At 38.0% G+C, this 23,879-nt stretch overlaps 1 protein-coding gene across 5 annotated transcripts in view; it reads left to right on the top strand.

Annotated features, from left to right (window-relative positions):
• CEP152 (centrosomal protein 152) overlaps window positions 1-4,455 on the top strand; it is a 91,819-nt gene extending 87,364 nt beyond the window's left edge. For all 5 annotated transcript variants that reach the window (XM_032343652.1, XM_032343649.1, XM_032343653.1 and 2 more), the window contains one exon: window positions 3,030-4,455. In XM_032343652.1, the coding sequence (XP_032199543.1) occupies window positions 3,030-4,057 (1,028 nt within the window). In that variant the 3' untranslated portion in view covers window positions 4,058-4,455. The remainder of the gene's footprint in view (window positions 1-3,029) is intronic.
• The last annotated feature ends 19,424 nt before the right edge of the window (window positions 4,456-23,879 follow it).

Here is a 23,879-nt window from a genome sequence, read left to right as displayed (position 1 = left end):
TAAAAAAACACTAATTTGAAAAAAATATATGCACCTATGTTTATTGCAACATTATTTACAATAGCCAAGACATGAAAGCAACTTAACTGTCCACCACTAGGTGAATGGACTAAGAAGACTTCATACACACACACACACACACACACACACACACAAGTATTACACAGCCATAATAAAAGAAAGAAATCTTACCATTTATGACAACATGGATGGATATAGAGAGTATTGTGCTAAGTGAAATAAGTCAGACAGAAAGACAAATACCATACGACTTCACTTATATGTGTAATCTGAAAAAACAACATGTTGAAGAAAAACAGTCTCATAAATACAGAGAACAAATCGATAGTTCCCAGAGTAAGGAAGATCCCAGAGTAAGGAAGAGGAAGATTAAAAGCTACAAATTTCCAGTTATAAAATAGGCAAGTCACAGGGTTGAAGAATACAGCATGAGAAATATAGTCAATAGTATTTTAATAACTTTGGAGGTAGATTGGTAATTACACATTATGGTAAGCAGTGTATATGTCTAGAACTGTTGAATCACTATGATGTATGCTTGAAACTAATACAATATTGTATGGCAAGCGTACTTCAATTTTTAAAAATATATAAATAATTTTTAAAAGTTACAACTGAAAGGCCAGAAGCTGTGAGAAATCCCTGAAAGAAAGACTATATAAGACCGAAGATGGAAACAGTTCAAAACTGCCAGAAGATAACTCCTACACATAGGAGCAGTATCAAAACTGTTCCACAAATGAAAGCAGTATGTTGCAGGAGAAGTAGTAAGCCTAGGGGATACCAGTGAGATAATTATAATTAGCTGGTGTTCTAGAGCAACAGTAACCAGGTAGGGTCACCCTCTTTATTAATCATTCTCCTTTCCCTTCCTCTACTCCCAATACTGGGCTGGAGTATGAGCAAGAGGAACCAAGAGTCTCAGAACAGGGCAAGGCTCTAGAGGGCTAGTCACACCAAGGGAGAGCTTAGATCATACACGCCCAAAGTAGTAGCTATTGAGTTTTTCTACCCTTCAGCTTGTTCCTTTCACTACACTCTCAACTTCTTTAAATAAGGTGATGCCATACTCAGAACATCTATGAAATAAGCATTCAACCAAGATTCAGCAAATATCTATTATAGAAAGCCAGCACCATGATAAAAGACACCAAACTCAAAACATTCAACCAAGAATCACCAAATATCTATAGAAAGCCAGCACCATGGTAAAAGACACCAAACTCAAAACATTCAACCAAGAATTAGCAAATAATATAGAAAGCCAGCAGCACCATGATAAAAGACACCAAACTCAAAATAAGACAAGGCAAAAAAACAACACAACTTATACCTGTGGATACAAGTAATAGAACAAACAAAAGGACCTGAGAATGTTAGCAAAGTGTAGTATTCTCAAAAGGATGTAAGAACATATTGTAGAGGAAACTAACAAATATGCCTAAGAGGTTTACTATGTTCAAGGAAAGGGTATAGTTACTGATAACTCTAGGCATTTTTAGAAAAATACAAGTTTAAGTATGTGTATTGAGATTGAAGACTATGCTTCCCTTCCTCTCTCTCTCTCTGCCTGCCTCTCTGCCTACTTGTGATCTCTGTCAAATAAACAAAATCGTAAAAAAATAAATAAATAAATAAATAAGATTGAAGGCTAGCCAATAGAGATATAGAATATATAACTCTCAAACTAGTAGGGGAAAATTTTGTAAGGAAAACTTTTCAATCTAACAGAATCACAAAAGAGGAAAACTACAGCTAGAAAGCATGGGTCAATAGAAAATTATTGTAGGGTCAAACATCAGCAATCACACTGAACATAAATAGGTTAAACTCACTTATTAAAAGACCATAATTTTTATTTTTTAAAAATCCAGACATATGTTATTTCTATGAAAACAATTGAGAATAAATATACTAAGCAATGCAGTATTGATATTAGATATATTATAAAGTTAAATACAATATTAAGCCAATTATACTTGAAAGGAATTAAAGTTGCTAGTAGTAAAGACTCCTAAGTACCTATAAATGGGCTCTTTCTATTCATAATAAAATAGCTTTGACTACATAAAGCAAAAGCTGATGGAAATGTTTTAAAAATAAGTTTCCAGTCACACTGGGGGATTTTGAACATATCTGTGGGGAAATGGGATTTTTGAACTTCTAGAAACCTTGAAGCAGAGATTGTTCAGGAATCCACAAGCCTGATCTTCTGATATTGGTAGACATTCTTTCAAAAAGCATAAAGATTGGGCACCTGGCTGGCTCAGTTGTTAAGCATTTGCCTTGGGCTCAGGTCATTGATTCCAGGATCTTGGGATCGAGCCCGCATCAGGCTTCTTGCTCAGCAGGAAGCCTGCTTCTCCCTTTCCCGCTCCCCCTGCTTGTGTTCCCTCTCTCACTGTGTCTCTATCCAATAAATAAAATCTTAAAAAAAAAAAAAAGGCACAAAGATTATTTGTGTAAATTTGGGAATGGTGAAGTCTGATTTCTCTGACTCTCTGCTATGTTGCTGCTTTGCTTCTGAACAGATTTCGTGTCTTAGGTAGCTTAAATCAGAAACTCCATTCTAGCTTTTACTGTGTCTCTCTGTGTGTGTATGTGTGTGTGTGTGTGTGTGTGTGTGTGCGCGCGCGCGTGCGTGCGCGCATGCGCGCGCCCACACGTCGTAGGCATTGGGTGTTGGGATTCTTTAGCAAATTTTCTTCAGAGCAGAATTGGAAATGTTGCAGTTGGCTCTTGAAGTGCAATATACATCTGTGGCAGAAAATAACAGATCAGATATATAAAAATGTCAGATTTCAATAACAAAATCGCTTCACTTTATTTAATGTATATATGTAAAATAATATTTTTAAATGTCCAGCATTAATGTATTTTCTTTGAGAATGATTAAAATATAAGCTTTCTTTGGAAATGTGTGAAACTGTAATTTTTTCCCGTCCTCTTTCAGTGTTTCTTTTCTCCTGATTTTGTTTTCCCCTACTTTTGTGTTCCCTTGTATTTAGTACTACCTCTGACTTCAGAGATGCTGACTAGAGTTGAAAAATCAAAAAGAAATGATATGAATCAGAATACACCATGTCGCACTGAAAGCAAATCAAACAGTATACAAACTATCCCCAGAAGTATATGTGACCAAGTCCCTAAGAGAAGGGCTGCTTGTAACTTAAGAAGACGGTTAGAGGACGCAGAGCATGGGGACACAAAGCACGTGGGTTCCAAAGGATCACACTCGGGCTTCCAGTTTGGCGATAACGATTATAAACACCCAGACATGTTGCTAAAAAATGTTTCCCCTGAGTTTGTTCCTTGCGAAGGTGAAAAAGGATTCGGTTTGCACAAGAAGAAAGACCTCAGTGATACTGGCTCTGAATCACTAGGGCATTCTGCTGTATACCCCTTTCTTGGATCCTTTGGAAATAAACCCTCACCTAGGTATACCCCTAGTCTTTCTGAATCTGGATCCACACATATAACCTTTCGAGGTCCTCATGAAAGGCTTGGTTTGAAGGTGTATAAGTGCAATCCAGTAATGGAGAGTGAAAATGTTGCATCTGAGAAAAGTCAAAGTTTGGGTGTTCAGGAAACTCCAGTGAAGGATGGAGGGGACCTGGATGACTCCATAGGCTGGCAGTCCAACAGTGCCACTTTACCCTGCAACGAAGTGTCATTTCTACACAGCAGACCACAAGAAACTCTGGATATACCAACTGAAGCTATTAATTTCAAACAGTTTTCAGCGACCAGTTGTCTTTCAGTTACAGAGAAAAATAAAATGATTTGTCAACCAATGAAATGTCAGAGTGGCCACACTTCAGACCTGTCAGAAGACACCCTTTGTTCCCAGCCAGAGATCAGTATGACTCTTAGACACCCACCTCATCATAAGGCTGATATATTAAAGTCAGATTTCAAAAAACTGAGCAGTACAGTACCATCATCTGTGTGTCGCCAGCCCTCGAGAAAATTAATTGCTCCTCTATCTAGCCAGCAAGATAGCGGCTTTGATAGCCCATTTGTCAATCTAGACTAATTGTTGTACAGTATTTAAGAAAAATCATTAATATATTGACAAGAAAACTGGAAGGGAAGACTTCATGCTGAAAAAATTGTGGACTCTATTTTGAGATGTTTTAATAACATCTATCATATGAGTAAAGTGTTCTCATAAAATTATTTGAGATATTAATGTTGCCTTAATCTTCCAAAGGCCTGATGGTGTATGTGTATTCTTCAGTGTGGTGCTTTATATTTGGTTCCTAAACCATCTATTTTTATACTTCTGAATTAGCTTTCTGTGCAGTGTTAAGTTATTTAAATAAACTTGCATATTGCCCATTGTATTGTCATGAGTTCTTTTGCAGTTCATAATACAGAAATGTTATACTGATATGTTGGAAATTCATCCAGAATAAAATATAAATCTTGATGGTTTGTATGTATGATTAACCAAATTCAGTATTTGACGTTAGTCACGTTTAATGAGGATGTAGATTTACTTGAGGTACTTTTCCTGGAAGTATCTACTCAAATTCTGTTCCTTACTCTCAACTAATGGAAAAGAAGTATTTCAAGGATTGCCATAAAATACATAGTTGTGTCCTCATTTCATTATTTAAAATATTAGTCTGAAATTTTTTTAGTTAACATTTGCCTTATTTCAAATCTCATGTGATAGCTAGAGGCTTTGTCTTTTATGGTTTCATGCAGTCTTTCATCTGAAACACTACTTTTTATAAAATTGAAATAATAAAACATAGCAAAAGATTTTAAACTATTAGATTTTTATGCTCATGCATAGTACAGAATTGGTTAACTTATTAATGCTATGGGTCGAAACTTAAAATTCTAAACCATGCACAAATGTATGTCCACCTAAATAATGTTTCTAGATGAATTTTTTTTTTCATATTCCTAGAGATGGATATGAAAGTTTTTGTTGAGTGCAATTGCTTTTTGAAAACATTTCTTATGGCTTTCCCTGGTTTCTCTTACCTTCAACTGTGTTATGAACTGTATTTGTGGATTGATTGAATTATTTTTTTTACCAGACTAAGTTGGCTGGTGGTTGGATGAGTAGCAGGGTACATCGTCATCCTGCTGATAACCATCTTTAAAAGCAAGAATCTAGAAGTGAACAGCACTGTCACCTTAACTGGTGACCTGAGGTGCTAAGCCAAAAATTTAGTCCTGGATTTCAGAGTATGAGTTGACATGAGCTAAAGGAAGGAACACACCATCTCCTCAAAGTCTCACTTCTATTCCTGGTGACACAACGTTCCTTTTCCAACAGTTAGGGTGTCATTTCTCATGCTAGGAAAACTACTTAACCATCCATGTTTCCCTTGGATCTGGTTGGTGATCAGTAGTTTTAAGCTGTGGATATTATTAAACTGGAAATCTAGCTCCTTGCTCACCTACTTTTTCATCTTTGTTTTAAATCCTTGTCAGGTATCTTAACCCTCAATATCAAGGTTGAAATTGGAAATCATCTTGGTTTCTGCTTCTTTTATGGTATCTTCCATAAGTTCAGTAGGATTAGGTTACTTTATTTTGTCTACTCTATACACAACCATCAAGGAAGCTTTATACTGAAGGGACTGCACAGCCAAAGTACCACTGGCAATTTGCATCAGTCTGAATGAAGCATGACATCAGCACAGAGAGGAGGTTGGAGCCTCATAGATGTCACGTAAATCCTACTGCCTTATGGTGGTTTTTCTTTTTTGTATGTTGCTGGATTTTATGTGCTGCTAATGTGTTAAGGATTTTCATGTGAGTGCTTGCAAGGGATATTGATCTCTGCTTTCCTTGTGGTATCTTTATTTTTCTTTGGTAAAAGGGTAATACTGGTCTCAGAATGAGTTGGAAAGTTCCCTTGCCTCTATTTTCTGAAAGAATTTGTGTAAGATCGATTCTTTTATAGCCCTTTTAATTTGGGTGGCTATTTATGTCCCTTCTTTCATCCCTAGTTTTGGTATTTTGTCACCTCTTGTTTTTTCTTAGCCTAGCTAAAGGCTTCCCATTTTGTCGATTATTTTTCCCAAAGAACTTTTGGTTTCTTTGCTTTTCTTTATTGTTTTTCTGTTTCCTATTTCATTGATTTCTTTCCCCTCTGACGTTTATTTCCTTCCTTCTGCTTGCTTTAGGTTTAATTTGCTCTTCTTTGTTTGCCTTAAAGTAGAAGCTGAGATTATTGATGTGAAACCTTTCTTTCCTAGTATAGATATTTAAACTTCTAAATTTCCTTCTAAGTACTAAATAAACTCTACCTCATAAAATTTGATATGTTGTATTTTTGTTTTCATTTAATCCCAATATTGTCTAATTTCTCATTTCTTTTTTGAAACCATGGGTTATTTAGGAATATGTCACTTCATTTCCAAGTACTAGGTATTTTCTGAATTTCTTTGTTTATTTTTAATTTATTTGTTGGAGAATATACTTTCAAATTTCTTGAGGCTTGTTTTATTTTCTTTTAATCTTTTAATTTTTTATAAGCATATAATGTATTATAAGCCCCAGGGGTACAGGTGTGTGAATCACCAGATTTACACACTATACAGCACTCACCATAGCACATACCCTCCCCAATGTCCATAACCCCACCACCTTCTCCCTCCTCAGTTTGTTTTGTGACATTAAGAGTCTCTTACAGTTTGTCTCCCTCCCGATCCCATCTTGTTTCATTTATTCTTTTCCTATCCCCCAAACCCCCCAAGTTGCATCTCCACTTCTTCATATCAGGGAGATCATATGATAGTTGTCTTTCTCCGATTGACTTATTTCACTAAGCATAATACCCTCTAGTTCTATCCACGTCATCACAAATGGCAAGATTTTATTTGATGGCTGCATAGTATTCTGTTGTGTATATATACCACATCTTGATCCATTCATCTGTTGATGGACATCTAGGTTCTTTCCATAGTTTGGCTCTTGTGGACATTGCTGCTATAAACATTTGGGTGCACATACCCCTTCGGATCACTACATTTGTATCTTTAGGATAAATACCCAGTAGTGCAATTGCTGGGTCATAGGGTATCTCTCTTTTCAACTTTTTGAGGAACCTCCATGTTGAGGCTTGTTTTAGGTCTAGCATATGGTCTATGCTGGAGAATGTTTCACCTGCATGTGAAAAGAATGCATATTCTTCTCTCATTTGATGGAGTGTTAAAAAAAATGTCAGGTCACTTTGGTGACAGTGTTACTCAAGTCTTCTCGCTGATTTTTTGCTTGCTTGTTCTGTTAGCTACTAAGAGTAGAACATTGTAATATCTAACTGCAATTGTTAAATTGTCTATTTTTCCTTTTTTCCTTTCAATTCTGTCAGTTTTTACTTCATATATCTTGGGGCTCAGTTTTTAGGCATATATACCTTTATATTTGTTAGGTCTTTCTGATGTATTGACCTTTTATTATTATAAAGTGTGTCATTATGCCTCTAGTGGTATTTCTTGTCTGAAAGTCCAGTTTGTCTAATATTAATACAGCCATTTCAACTCTCTCATTATAACAGTTGATGTGGCATATATTTTTCTATCCTTTTTCTTTGAGCTTATCTGTGTCTTTTAAGTGGGCCTCTGGTAGCATGTTGTTGGATCTTGATTTTTGTTTTTTTGTTTGTTTTCCTATACAATACAGCTTTGCTCTTGTATTGGAGTTTTTAGTCCATAAAATTTAATAAAATTATGGTTGAATTTATGTCTGCCATTTTACTATTTGCTTTCTCTCTCTATTTTTTTTTTTAAGATTTTATTTATTTATTTATTTGAGAGAGAGTGAGCACAATGGCAATGGGGTTCTCAATCCCAGGAACTGCTAAGCACAGAGCCTGACATGGATCTTAATCCCAGGACCCTGGGACCATGACCTGAGCTGAAGGCAGACACTTAACCAACTGAGCCACCCAGGCGCCCGTGCTTTCTCTATATAGTATGTCTTCTTATTATTGGGTTATTCCTTTTCTCCTTATTTTGTATTAAACATAGTTACTGGGGTACTGTTTTAATCGTAACCGTTTACTATTTTAAGTCATTTTCTAAGTCATTCTAGGTGTCATTAGGCATAATTTATTGCAGACTACTTCAGATTAATATTTACTAACTTCTGGTACAATATAGCAACTTTGTTCCAGCATACCTTTATTTCCTTCCCCTCCTTTGTTCTATTAATTGTCATATATATTACCTTTGTGTTTTATTTTATATATATCTACACACATATACATGCATACACAATACTGTTATTATTACTTTAAACAATGACATATGAGGGAATGTATATACATTTAGAAATGTTTACTATTGTTGCTGCTTTTCATTTTTCCCATGGATTCAAGTTACTGAGTCTATTTTTATTTATTTCATCTAAAGCCCTTATGTTTTGTTTTGTTTTATTTTTAGCATTCCGCATAAGGTAAGTTTGCCAACAACAAATTCTCTGTCTTTATTTGAAATATATGTCCAATTAATTTTTGAGGGATAGAGTTTGATGGATTTAGAATTTTTTATTGTTACCCCTCCACCCCAGCACTTTGAATATGTCTTTCCACTGCGTTATTGTCACCATTGTTTTTTTTATTAATATATTTATTTTCAGCATAACAGTATTCAGTATTTTTTCACCACACCCAGTGCTCCATGCAATCCGTGCCCTCTATAATACCCACCACCTGGTACCCCAAACTTAATCCCCCCGCCACTTCAAATCCCTCAGATTGTTTTTCAGAGTCCATAGTCTCTCATGATTCACCTCCCCTTCCAATTTCCCCCAACTCCCTTCTTTTCTTTAACTCCCCATGTCTTCCATGCTATTTGTTATGCTCCACAAATAAGTGAAACCATATGATAATTGACTCTCTCTGCTTGACTTATTTCACTCAGCATAATCTCTTTGAGTCCTGTCCATGTTGCTACAAAAGTTGGGTATTCATCCTTTCTGATGGAGGCATAATACTCCATAGTGTATATGGACCACATCTTCCTTATCTGTTCATCTGTTGAAGGGCATCTTGGTTCTTTCCACAGTTTGGTGACCGTGACCATTGCTGCTATAAACATTGGGGTACAGATGGCCCTTCTTTTCACTGCATCTGTATCTTTGGGGTAAATAACCAGTAGTGCAATTCCAGGGTCATAGGGAAGTTCTATTTTAATTTCTTGAGGAATCTCCACACTGTTCTTCAAAGAGGCTGCACCAACTTGCATTCCCACCAACAGTGGAAGAGGGTTCCCTTTTCTCCACATCCCCTCCAACACATGTTGTTTCCTGTCTTGTTAATTTTGGCCATTCTAACTGGTGTAAGGTGATATCTCAATGTGGTTTTTTTTTTTTTTTTTTAAAGGTTTTATTTATTTATTTATTTGACAGAGAGAAATCACAAGTAGATGGAGAGGCAGGCAGAGAGAGACAGAGGGAAGCAGGCTCCCCGCCGAGCAGAGAGCCCGATGCGGGACTCGATCCCAGCACCCTGAGATCACGACCCGAGCCGAAGGCAGCGGCCTAACCCACTGAGCCACCCAGGCGCCCCTATTGTGGTTTTAATTTGAATCTCCTTGAGGGCTAGTGATGATGAACATTTTTTCATGTGTCTGATAGCCATTTGTATGTCTTCATTGGAGAAGTGTCTATTCATATCTTCTGCCCATTTTTTGATATGATTGCCTGTTTTGTGTGTGTTGAGTTTGAGGAGTTCATTATAGGTCCTGGATATCAACCTTTTGTCTGTACTGTCATTTGCAAATATCTTCTCCCATTCCGTGGGTTGCCTCTTTGTTTTTTTGACTGTTTCCTTTGCTGTGCAGAAGCTTTTGATTTTGATGAAGTCCCAAAAGTTTATTTTCGCCTTTGTTTCCTTTGCCTTTGGAGACCTATCTTGAAAGAAGTTGCTGTGGCTGATATCGAAGAGGTTACTGCCTATGTTCTCCTCTAGGATTCTGATGGATTCCTGTCTCACGTTGAGGTCTTTTATCCATTTTGAGTTTATCTTTGTGTACGGTGTAAGAGAATGGTCGAGTTTCATTCTTCTACATATAGCTGTCCAGTTTTCCCAGCACCATTTATTGAAGAGACTGTCTTTTTTCCACTGTATATTTTTTCCTGTTTTGTTGAAGATTAATTGACCATAGAGTTGAGGGTCCATATCTGGGCTCTCTACTCTCTTCCACTGGTCTGTGTGTCTGTTTTTATGCCAGTACCATGCTGTCTTGGTGTCACCATTGTTTTTGATGAAAAATTAGCTGTTAATCATATTGTTTTCCTGTTTGTGATGAGTTGTTTTTCTCCTACTGCTTTTAAGATTTTCTCTTTGGCTTTCAGCAGTTTGAGCATCGTGTGTCTAGGTGTGCATTTGTTTGTGTTTATCCTACTTGGGATCTTATGAGATTCAGGGATTTGTAGATTAATATTTTTATCAAATTAGGAGGTTTTTTGACCACTATTCTTTCCATTATTTCTTCTGCCCCTTTCTGGAGGCTCATGTGTATATTGATACATTTGTTGTTGAGCCATTCTTTGAAGCCCTGTACATATTTCTTTAATTTTTATTATCTTATGTTTTAAATTGGATAATTTTTATTCATCTGCAAGTTTGGTGATTCTTCTGCCTTCTAAATTCTGTTATAGAGCCTGTCTAGGAATTTTCAGATACTGTTTTTGACTCTAGAATTTTCATGGATTCTTTTTAATAATTACCTTTTTTTTTTTAGATTCCCTGTTGATTCATTGTCCTATTTCTTTTTAATTCTTTAATCATTGTTTCCTTTAAGTTTTTAAGCAAATTTATAATGGCTACTTTATATTCCCCCTTTTTTTATTGTAGTATGAACACTAACATGAGATCTTTCTGTTAACAGTTTTTTAACTGCACAATACAGTATTGGTAGCTATAGGTACAGTGTTGTACAGCAGATCTCTACAACTTAATCATCTTGTATAGCTAAAATTTTATACACCTTGAAAAGCAACTCTCTACTTTTTCCTCCTGTCAATTACTATTCTACTCTGTTTATAGGAGTTTGGATATCTCATATATGTAGTATCATGCAGTATTCTGTGAGTTGTAGTTTTTGTTTATTAAATTCAACATGTGAGCACAGTTTCTCTGGATAGTTTTTTTCTTCAGCATGAGTCACACTTTACTATTTCTTTATATGCTTTGTAAATTTGTTGGAAACTGGGATGTTGTGTAAGATACTATAGCAGCTTTTAATTTGACATTTGTTTCCCTGAGGGTTGTTGCTGCTTCTGCTGTTATTGTTGTTAATTTGTTTGCTCTGTAATTTCTGTGGACTTAATCTGAAAAATCTTTCTCCTGCAGTGTGTCTGCTGATTTCTCTTCTCAGTTATTTTAGTTTGTGTTTTTATCTTTTAAGCCTGGCTTTTAGAGGATGCCCCTGCTTGTATATATAGTTTTGTGGTCATCTAATGATTAGTCAGAGATTGTACTCAAAAATCTTGAGTCAGTAGCTCTTCCACCCTTTGCTGATATATCCATAGGTGTGTGGAGTCCCGCATTCCAAGTTCAGACAACGTTTTTTTGTCTTCCTCCACTTTTACATCCTCTTGAGACTTTCCAGGTCTTCTGTGCACATGTGTACATCCTCTTTGTCAGTCAAACGATATATGGAGAGCTTGGGCCCTTTACGTCTTCCTTGTATATTCATGCAGCCTCCCACTCAGGGACAGATGCATAGAGAGCATATTTAGCCCCACATTTGCAGTCTTCTTGCCAATTTTTTTATTAGTCTGCTAGATTCTGGTCTCAAATGGGGCCACAGTCTCAGGCAAGCAGAGCTATATACCTTCCTTATTTTTGTCCCTCTAACACCCTAACCTCTGGGTATGGGCTCCTTGCCTTCCACTCCAGATTAAGTCAGCCCACTCTGGAAGAGAAGCTATTAATTTTCACTACCATCCGAGCTCCGTTAGCACTACCTAACTCATCAAGCTGGAAAGAATGGGAGTAGCCCCAGGTAAGAATGCCTCAGAGTTCCTTTTCCAAGTTGTTGTTTCCCTTTATTTCCAGAGCCCTGAAAAGGTGGGTTTTGACAGTTTTTTGTTTGTTTTTTTTTTTCCTCTAGAGTTATAGTTGTTTTCTGGGGAGGAGAGGAACTGCTGACCTCTTTTGCTGCCTTATTTTTTATTTTATTTTATTTTATTTTTACTTCTCTTTTACTTTGTTTTTACTTCTCTTATTTTTATCTATTCTCTGAAATTCTTTTTCATGTATTAATTTTTCCTTTATCTTGAAAATTTTTTATCTAGTAAAACTTCATAATCTATAGAAAATAAACATCTGCATACTCTTCATTTAGATTTACCAACTGTTAAATTTCTATATTTGCTTTATATTTTTTTGGAAACACACACATGCATATATGTTATATAGGTTTTTACTCTTAACTATGAAATTTAGTTGCACACACCATGGCATTTCCTCAAATACTCCAACATGCATCTCTTTAAAAACAATGACCTTGGGGCACCTGGGTGGCTTAGTGGGTTAAAGACTCTGCCTTCGGCTCGGGTCATAATCCCGGGGTCCTGGGATCAAGCCCCACATCGGGCTCTCTGCTCAGCGGGGAGCATGCTTCCCTTCCTCTCTCTCTGTCTGCCTCTCTGCCTGCTTGTGATCTCTGTCAAATAAATAAAACCGTTAAAAAAAAAAAAACAAAAAACCAAAGACCTTTTCCTACATAAATACAATTGTCATATTTAAGAAATTGTATATTGATAAACATATACATAGTCTACATTCAAATTGCTCTAATTATCACGATAATGTGTTATAACTTTTTTTTAGATTTTTGCTGTCCACCTTCAAACTGAGGACCCCACTGCTTTTCTTCCATTATGAAAAACACTCAGCCATCAATTTTCATTCATTACAGATTTATGATGTGTAACAATTGCTTTTGGCTGTTGGTGGATGCAGCACTTATCAAAACAGATGAGTTTCTATCCTCATAGCTCTCACATTCTAGTCAGGGAGATAATAAATACCCATAACTTACATAGTACGTTAGAAACTGGTTAAGTGCTACGGAGAAAAGTAAGGTCAAGTAAGGGGGTGGAGTGATAGGAGAGAGGTGGTGACAAGTTTAAATGGGATAGTGGGAGTAGTCGCTCTGAGATGCTAACATTCGGGTAATGATGTGAAGGAATTGAACACAGCTTCACCATTTCTTACATTCTCTACTTCAGGAATTCTTATCAAATATGACCGCACCCTCCGTACCTTTAAGTTCTTTTGTATATTTTTAGCTGTGCTGCTTTGTGGACTTCTTCAGTGCGAGCTTCCAATTTGCTAATTCTTTGTTGATTCTGTTTATGAAGTTTTTAAAACTTCACTTTCAGGATTTCTAGTTGATGAGTTTTTACCTCTATTTTTTGTATCATTTTTGCTTGTTTTGTTTAGTAATTTAAAAAAAAATCTGTTTATATATTTAGAGACCTAAAAATACTTTACTTCTGGAGTAATTATTGATGTCACTTGGGAGTGGTCTTACCCAAATTATTACTTTTTTGCATTTCATAGAATTCGTTTTGCCCTGCGTATGGAATTTTAACTTGCAGTGCAATGATAAGGAGGACCTTTTTTTTTTTCCTTCTGAATTCTCTCCGTCCACCTGTCTAGATTTTTGTGGTTGCCTCTGCCTGGACCCTTGGGTCCCCAGTTCCAGAGCAGGTCTTATATAAGTGGTTTCTGATCCTTTGGGGATATCTTAAATCTGGTCACTGAACCAGCAGGCAAGTTGGCCCCGGTCCTGGCTGCAAGACTGTGTCTGGATCCTCCTGGCTCTTTAGGTACATGGTTTTTACATAAGCTATGGCCTCAGGCAGTGATTTTTGTTCTCAGTCACCCCAGGGTAAGAAAACTCTACCTGGGTTACTAGTTTAAACAGCTAGTTTTTCCTTTATCCCCTTTAGGTAGGACACTTTTTATCCTTGATATTCTGAAGAACTCCTGGCCACCTGTACTGCTTTTGGATCCAGAACAGGTAGTACCTTACTTTTCAGGTTCCTCAGAAATATCTTGTTTTTTAATGTTCTGATTTTTTTCTTTTTTCTATCACTGCTATATGTTGGCAGATGTTGGATACTCCCCAAGTATTGACTAAAAATGCCATCAGTGACCAAAAATCTGCTTTGCTGTTAACTCTAGCCTTTGGCTATTTTCTTAGCATCTTTGGGCCTCCATGTCTGCTGCTATTAAGATTTAGGCATGTCTCACAACTAGTTAATGATTCGGGTAAACTAGATCTAATAGTATATGAAGCGGAGTAGTGGGAAATACAGCTAGAAATAGGTACAGGGAAACTACATTATGGGTGACTTTGAATGCAAAGCAAAGAATGAGAAGTTTGGTTCATAGAAAATGGAGAGTTATTGGAGGTCAGGTAGCATAATGTGCAGAGGTTAGTGAGACCGTGCCACAGGAGGCCTTGGAGGGGCGGAGGAAATAGACAGGGAAGCCAGGAAGATGATGTCTTGGCACAGTTTAGATGGGAGCCAGGCCAGAGCCCAAGTGCAAGTGGTCAGAATGAAGAGGTGACAATGGTACAGCAGTAGGTTTAATGGGACTTGCTGCCTGATTGTGAATGAGAAGTACCAAAAGGGATTTTTAGAACCTGGGTGATTGTAAAGATGATAGTTCCATCTATAGGTATTGAGAAATTAGGAAGAAACTAGGACATGATGATTTTAAGTGGCTTTGCCTTCCACTGAATACTGCAATGTCCAGGTCTTTAGTGGGCACACATTAGTGATTATAACTACACACATGTTAACTTCATGCTGAGTGTTGTGGCAAGCACTTCGTTAGCTCATTTAATCCTCATGGTAGTCTTTTGAAGTACGCTCCGTATGGGCACTTTTTGGATCAATGAAATTGAGGCTTAGAGGGGTTAAGTAATTTGCTCAAGGCTAACACAGCTAACATGTGGAAGCCAGAAGTCACACCCAGGTTGTTTTTTTTTTTCCCAATAAACTTCACTTAAAATAGTTTTAGATTTACAAAAAAGTTGCAAATATAGTACAGAGAGTTGTCATATACCTCTCACTCAGATTCCCCTATTGTTAACGTCTTCCATTTGCCACAACTAAGGAATTGATTTCATCTAGGGTTTTGGGTTTTTGTTTTTTTTTTTTTTTTTTTTTTTTTACTTAAGAGCCCATCGTCCTAATCCCTATACTGTCTTTATTTGACTTGGCTTATAGGTGAGTTGGAATTTATTTTAAGGGAGAGTTCTTTCCTTTTCCATCTCCTTCTACTTCTCCCCTAGGCTCCCAAGAAGGAAAATGAGTTCAGCAGGTTTCTCCACATGTAAAATCAGTTTAACTTGCTTTCTTGGTAGGATATAGGAAAAAAACCAGGATTTACTCTTTAGGGAAGGTTTATGGAATAGGACATTATGTAGAAGCTGATTTGAAACTAGGCATTAACCAACACACCGGAAGAACCTATAATATAATAGAACCGTCTTCTCTAATTTTAAAATACGACTAATGGTTCATCTAAAAAGAAAGATTAAAAGACATTTTGAAATTTCTTAGCAGTAAATAGACCATTCAAACTTCTTGATATTATTATAACAACATTTTCCCTTAAGGACCAGACAGCAAATTAATTAGAAATCAAACTGGTAACTGTCTTTAAGGAGAAACTTTATTTTTTTAAAAATAATATAAATGGAATGGTTTCTTCCTTAAAGTTCAGCAATAATATGGAAACTTTGAGATCAAATTAAATTTTGTATTAAAAATGTTGTCTGATGAGTAAATTGAATAAAACCAACAAAAATGTGGTTTTTAAAATTGTTTTGTTTTGGTTCAGGCATAGTCCTTGTCTGAAAGATTTTGCTTCCTCACAAATTTGATTTCACAATTTTATTAATCTTGTTGTGTACATAATATACTAGACAAAATTCTGCTTTCCGTATTTCCCCAACCATCTGAATCCCAGAAACAGTTCATTTGTATAACATTGGGTGAACCCAATTCATGCATTATTATGGCCTATAAGCGTTAATGGTTTCATGACTACCAGTTAGTTTTTCTGTAGATTTTTAAAAAATGTGATGCAGTTTCACAATCTGCCTTGCAAAGTCTCCAAGACTTTGATTGTTCATTAAATAGTTACTTTGATTCTTAGATGTTCAAGCATTCACATAATTATGGTTTCTGATCTTCCCATGAATTCAGATTTCTGTTGTAATTGGTTAAAAGTTTTTCAAAATTCTTGCCTGTTAGATTTCTTAAGATTTGGGCTATGTATAAACACAAGTCATAGCATATGGTTTTGGGGTTATGTATAATGGGCCAATTGTCATATTAAGCTCCATACATATATTTTGATTCCATCTTTCCAAAGTGGATTTTTTAAAATCCTCATTTTACAGAAGAGAAAGGTGAAGGGACTGACGCAAGGATTCTCGTGCAGCTGATAAAGTATCCAGAGTGGCCATGGGGTTACTGCAAGGGGACTCTGAGGCCAGATGTTCACCAGGCATTGTCTATAAACTCAAACCATTTATCTCTAACACTGATGCTGCTTCTTTCCCCCAAACTATATGTAGATGCTACTGTATAATTGATGGGAGGCCTTCTTACTAAAAACAGGAGTTGCTACCCTGTCCCGAAGAAATGCCTTCTTAAAATTAGATTAGGTCTGTACTGCATAGCTCAAATCCAGTTAGCACAAACCATACTTTTCTCAGTTTAGAATACTGAGGTAGTGATTCTGATCAGACTTTGGAATTCCACCTCTGAAAAATGGGTATGTGGCTGTTGCTTGTGTACACAGCCTTATCACCCACTTCTTCCTTTTTGTCAGAGCAAGGAGAGGTGTCTGTTCCTTCCCCTGGTGACACTGTTCCAACTCAAGAGCTAACTCCTGTTTAGTATGACCTAAGCACAGTGATCCCAACTCCTACTGCCAGTGATTAGTTTAGGGTGGGGCGTATGACTCTGTTCTGGACAATGTGATATAAGGGAAGGGCTGGAGGGCTTCTGGAAAATGTTCCTTCTAAATAGTATCTGTTACATTGGCTAGAACGGATGTGCAATGACGAGCGTATAACCTCTAGATCAGAGGTGAGAGCTACTTTCTAGCTCTTACCTATTAAAAGCAAATTATCTCCTTTAGGTTACCTCCTCCTGAATAAATAGTCTATGAAGTTTATTTTCAAAGGTCTTTCCCTTGGAGCAAATCAAATTATCTACATCTGTTTGCCCACTCAGAAGTAAAACTGGATACCAGAAGAAATGCTGAACATGTCCCAAATCAGAATATGTAAGGTAAACCCAAAGAGTCCTCCTTAGAAGAAACGAAAGCTTTATTGTTCTTAAAACAAGTCTTCAAAGATTTTAAAGCCAAACACATATGGATATGGGCAGTGTTGTGGGATTGTGGAATGCAGTGGTCTAGAAAAAATTCTTGAGACATTACATAAACTTAGTAAGTTTAAGTAGCGTAGGGACAGGACCTGTGGGCATAAAGAGCTGCACTTTTGCTGTATGAAGCTGGTTATTTGCTTAGTGTTCAAGGGGAAGGAGATGTACTGGGAGTATTAGATCATAAATGTCTTCTTTGAATTTCTGCTCTCAAAACTTGCCCAAGATTTCTTTGGTGCTTATCATTCTAGCTGGATATTCACTAGCTGGGAGATGTATAAGCAGTCAGAAGACCCTTTAAGAACATAGGAGCCAGCCCCTGTTTGCTCTTTTTTTTCTTTTTTTAAAAGATTTTATTTATTTATTTGACAGAGAGAGATCACAAGTAGGCAGAGAGGCAGGCAGAGAGAGAGGAGGAAGCAGGCTCCCTGCTGAGCGGAGAGCCCGATGCGGGACTCGATCCCAGGGCCCTGAGATCATGACCTGAGCCGAAGGCAGCTTAACCCACTGAACCACCCCGGCGCCCCCCCCCCCCCCCGTTTGCTCTTTAATTGAAGCTATGTGGGCTGTAGATCAGCCTTCTGGACTAAAGGAGAATATTTTTCTACTGTCCCTCATCAGGAACCATAAGATTAAAACAAAACAGAACTCGCACAATGAAGATGTTTTGTCGTAAGTTCCTCAGAATAATTAACATGTTGCTGTAGCTGATAAAATCTGTGGCCAGACGGAAACTTGCAAGTAGAAAAATTTGGAATCCTCTGACCTCCCACCTCTTCCTGAGATCATGAAGGAACAGCTGTTCTCCTCCCCGTTCCCATCAGCCTTTCTAGAGTGGCCGGGTGGTATTCTCCAAGAAAAAGTGCAAAGATAGGTGGCAGAGGGGCCAAAATTCAATGCCAGACTTAGCTTTCAAGATGTTCCTAATGATGAAGGCTCAATTCAGAATACTCAGCTGGCCAGAGAAAGGCTTTCGGATATGGCAGAGTGATTGACGTTCTTCAGTGCACAGTTTCAGGACAAATATTTGATTATGTAAAGAAGTTATGTCTCCTGGCACCCAAAGAACTGACTTACAATGACAAATGTGCAACTTATTAAGCAAATTCCACTGAGCCTGCAACACATACTAGTTGTTTTCTCAAGACACATAGTTGTTTTACCACCAAGAGCCCTTTCCTCAATAGTTCCAGCTGGCAAATCTCTCTTATTCGGATCTGTTACTTTGTAATCACACAAAGCTTCTCTGTGTGCTTTTTAAAATGCAAAATAATTTGATGTACTCTCATTCCCCTTTGCTGCCATGATCCTAGAGACCATGGATAATTGTTGGAGCTCCAAACCCATGATGTGAGTTTCTATTGGAGAAAGACTGGAGAGCCCCTCCGGGGCTCTTGTACTGTCTCCTCTGCGGTGGTGGGTGCAGCTTTGTTTTCTTAAGACGCAGGTCCTAAACAGAGATGCCTGCTTTCCATTTAAAGGGGTATGGGGCGCCTGGGTGGCTCAGTGGGTTAAAGCCTCTGCCTTCAGCTCAGGTCATGATCCCAAGGTCTCCTGGGATCAAGCCCCACGTTGGACTCTCTGCCCAGCGGGGAGCCTGCTTCCCCATCCCTCTCTGCCTGCCTCTCTGCCTACTTGTGATCTGTCTGTCAAGTAAATAAATAAAATCTTAAAAATAAAAAAATAAATGGGTATAAAAATGTGCTCCCTATGTTCTGGAGTGCTCACTTAAATTCATCCAGAAAACTTGGCTCCATATGTTACTGGAGTTTCTCCTTTTCCCATAAGGCACATGGGATGGATGGTTGTGCCAATGGAGAGCATGATCACTGCAGTGTGTTAGAGTAACTGGCACAAATCGTGTGTTTGCTGAGGAGGGATATAATCCTAAGTGGGAATACCTCCATGGAGAGTATCACATCCCTGTCCTAATAGGTTAAGCATTGGAGAGGCTCAGGAAAGAGATAAGGATAACAATGGCTGCCTACTCTATGCATTCTACTTAACATCTGAAGACATGTTGCAGGTGTAGCAGATAGAATGATCAGTACCTATAGGGATAATTAATAAGTGAGCTTATATTTGTTTTAGACTTTTATTTATTTATTTCACAGAGAACACAAATAGAGAGGCAGGCAGAGGGGGTGGGGGAAGCAGTCTCCCTGCTGAGCAGAAAGCCTGATGTGGGGCTCGATCCCAGGACCCTGGGATCATGACCTGAGCTGAAGGCAGAGGCTTTAACCCACTGAGCTACCTGGGTGCCCCAAGTAAGCTTATATTTTTAAATTGTTAGTGTATACAAATAGTAAGCTAAACAGTATAAGAATATGTATTGTATTGTGAAAAGCTTCCTTCCCTGCTCTGTTCCCCAGATCCTAGTTCTCTCACCTTGAAGCAGAACATTACTCTGAATCTGTACACACAGGTATGGAAGTATAGATAGCCCTTATTTTATGTAAGTGGTAGCATATTTTACCCACTATTCTGTGCCTTATTTTTATATCAAAAAATTTTAAATGAGTGTATGAGCAGCAAATTGGCATTTTTTAATAGTCAAAATAGTGAAAACTGGATAAAAAATTGTTAGTTGCTTATAAGCATGGTGTGGTCTTTCACAGATAATTTATAACTAAATTGTGAGGTGACCTAGTGAGGACAGCCTCCCTTATCCCAAGGAGATGATGGAGGCAACCTGACAAAAAGGGACAAAGCTGAACACAGGTGTCCCCTGCTACCTTCTTTTCACTGTCTGACTCAGTCCCTTCCTCCACATCTTCCCCTCTGTGCCATTTTCCCAGGCTACCCATCCTGCCTTTCCAAACCTCTTTTCCCTCTTCCTTCTATAAATCACTCCCAGGTCTTTTCATCTACTCTTTCCACCTCCATCATTTCCACTTTCTGGGTTTCCTGATTACTACTCTTCCTTACCTTTGAGTTCTTCCTTCTTTGGTTGGAATGGAGAAGCTATCTGTGTATTGATGAAGAAACAGTAAAATTTATAACAGGCTGGGTCTCGAGAGGATGACACTGAGCTGATGATGTTGTGGAGCAAATAGCCCAGGAGCTGGAATCAAGACTGCCTTCCCTGCCTTCAGTACCTGCTCAGCTGCAAGAAGTAGTGTTATCAGTCAGGGTTCAATCAGAGAGGTAGAATCAGTAGGAGGTGTAGGTAGATTGGTAGATAGATAGATAGATAGATAGATACAAAGAGATTTATTACAAAGAATTTGCTTATGCAATTATAGCTGGATAAGCAAGTCCTAAGTCTTTAGGCAGTCAAGAAGAGAAGAACCCTGATGGGGCTAGAACCCCATGGGCACAAAGTTATTGCCCACAGGCAAGGTATCTGCTTTTCTTTTCTTTTTCTATCTTTTCTTTCCTTTTTTTTTTTTTTTTTAAAGATTTTACTTATTTATTTGACAGAGAGATCACAAGTAGGCAGAGAGGCAGGGGGAAGCAGGCTCTTTGCTGAGCAGAGAGCCCAATAGGAGGCTCGATCCCAGGACCCTGAGATTATGACCTGATCCGAAGGCAGAGACTTAACACACACAGCCACCCAGGCACCCCATAGTCTCTGTTTCTTGTAAGGTTTTCCAACCCATTACGTCAGGCCCACCCAGGGTAGTCTCCCTAATTACATATTCTCATTAAGGATTTCACTTACATTTGCAAAAGTCATAGCAGCACATAGATTAGTGTTTGATAGAATAACTGGAAGGGGACATGTGAATACAATGAAATGGCTGCCATTTTCTTTCTTTCTTTCTCTTTTTTTTTTTTTTAAGATTTTTATTTATTTATTTGACAGACAAAGATCACAAGTAGGCGGAGAGGCAGGCAGAGAGAGAGGAGGAAGCAGGCTCCCTGCTTGAGCAGAGCCCGATGCGGGGCTCGATCCCAGGACCCTGAGATCATGACCTGAGCCGAAGGCAGAGGCTTTCACCCACTGAGCCACCCAGGCTCCCCCTATTTTCTTTTCATTCTTTAGTTCTTATAAGAAAATATGTCTTATAGCCCACATTATCCAGAAACATACTAGAGAGGCAATTCTGGCTAACACAGTTTAACCCAAACAAGTTGAAACACTACAAGGTCATCACAGAGAGTTAATAAACTGGGCAGTTGGTGGGCAAATGCCCCTGTTCTTGCCAGGCCAGATTCATCCTGGAAGAACTCACAGCTAATTATTGCTCCACTGTTGCTTTTGTAGGGTCCTTAAAATGGCACAAACAGAAATAGGACATTCCCATATGCCCTTTACCCTGCCTCAGAGAGCTCCTCAACCCTTCAACATAGTTCAAGGACCATTTATCGAAAGGGAAGAGACTTCTGCTAAAAATATATATTTTCTTTTTCCATGCCAGATTTGGAAAATAAGCCAAAGCAGAGATGTTACAGAAATAACTTCAAGTCTCCTTATACTGGATATCTTTGGTTTGCTGATTCAGACTCTCCCCTCATCCTTGTCCACCTGTTCAACCTCGGGACTCTTGACAGGTTTTGGCTGGTTTGGACTGTATCAACAGTGCTTCCTTCCAAACCCCTCCTGGCTTCCAATTGGATTGACCAATGGATAATATTTGCAGGACATGGGGATAATATTTGCAGGAGATGGGGAAAAGAACATCCAGGAGTTTAATTCCCTAAATCCAGCCCTTAGTATACTCTAGGTTGCCTGAATCCCTTCATTAAAGGGAATGCTCACTTCAAGTCTTCTCTATTCCAGTGCTTCTCAAACCATACATGGTGAAGGACCAGGTATGGCACAATTAGAATTTAAATTTGAATTTCAGATACTTACACTTTTTTAGTGTAAGTATGTCCCAAATGTTGCGTGAGATTCATCCTAAACATCTGTTTGTTGTTCATTGGAAATAGAAATTTAGCAGGGCATCCTGTGTTTTAACTTAATCTTTTCTTTCTGGCCACGACTCAAGCTAGGGCAATCAGAATCTCTTGCTAGGATTTTATTTATGTATCGTAGTTGAAAGAAAGAGATGCTGTCTTTCTGGGATGGTGTCAGTTTAAATGTCCTCCATTAGCCAAGTGAAAGAAACAGTACACTATTAGAATGACATACAGGGACTCTGGAATCAAAAGATAGACTTGATGATGTTGTATGCTTAATCTAATTTGAGCTGGATATCTGTCTTTTGTAACCAGAGTCCTGTTTCAGATACTGTAACTTAGGAAAGTTTACATAAATAGTTCCACATCCTAAAGAAGTCAATTCATTGATCTAGAATTGGTCCAACTGACTCTACAATGAATGCTCTTCCTAGTATGTCATTCTGCAACTATGAGGCAACTAAAAATTATGAAACCCTCAGGATACAGAACTCAAAGAAAAAGTGTGTGACTGGGTTCTTCTAATGCCTGGCCCTCTGAGCTAGTTCTCCAGTGGAGCCCCACCAGGGCATCACCTTCTTTCTCTAGCCTCTGTCTCTCCTTCCCCTCCCCTGAAACTGTTTCCCTGAGAATAGAAACCAGAGGCCCAGATCTCTTTTTAGAAACTTTACTCTGAAAGAGAAGAACATGAGCTAATTATATTAAATTGTATTTCTTCAAGGTAAAAGTACTAAACCAATGGGGCAGGGGTCTCTAATCATCTTATGCCCCTCACCGAAGGAATCTTTTCTTCAGCCTTCAGGGTGCAAAGAACTTGGAACACAGACAAGATTCTGAGGTCTCTCTAAATATTGAACTACGCAAGGAATGGGAACACACACAGGGGTTGCACTGGCCTTCAAGTAAGAATTAGTTGTCAGAATGAAGCATCTCTTCGAATTAAGGATTAGGGAATCCTTTTGGTCACTATAACTCAGTTGTAAATGAAAACGAGAAATGGAATGGGCTGCTCTTGTTCCATTAGTGAGTAACCTTAAAGAGTACAAAGACTCCCTAGCCCCGGGCTTGGGCTTTATCCCACAGAGCAGAGGATTTCCACATAGGAATGGTGTTTCCCTCACATCTTTGTATTTTAAAGCTATTAAATGGGATTGATGGGAAAGAATAGATGTTAGGCAACAGTTGGAAATATAATATAGGCAGGATACCCAAGCTGAGCTGTAGTAAACTCTCATCTAATGTTTTACTCCCCTCTAGTGGATTTTTTTTTAATAGTACACGATACCCCAAGTATGATATAGCAGGTTTTAAAGGAAAGACTTTAAAAATATATTTAAAGCATGTTCATGTTCTATAGAATTTTTGTGCAGTTCTGTAGAAATTCAAAGGTTTAAAAAAATGAAGTTTTGTCGGTTCCTTTATTTTTCAGATGAAGAAGCTAAGATCCAAAAGGGAAAAATGACTCATCCAAGATCACACAGTTGGTTTCTAATAGATCATTCCATTACTAATGGCAGTTTTTAATGTATATACTTGTGGTTCTCATGGAAATAGCCTACACCTGTCTACTCAGATGCTTGTCAAATGAGGGAAGATTTATGCTTTTG

Source organism: Mustela erminea, chromosome 5 (genome assembly GCF_009829155.1).
Source record: "Mustela erminea isolate mMusErm1 chromosome 5, mMusErm1.Pri, whole genome shotgun sequence".
Lineage (NCBI taxonomy): Eukaryota > Metazoa > Chordata > Mammalia > Carnivora > Mustelidae > Mustela > Mustela erminea.
This window is presented reverse-complemented; position numbering and strand designations above follow the sequence as displayed.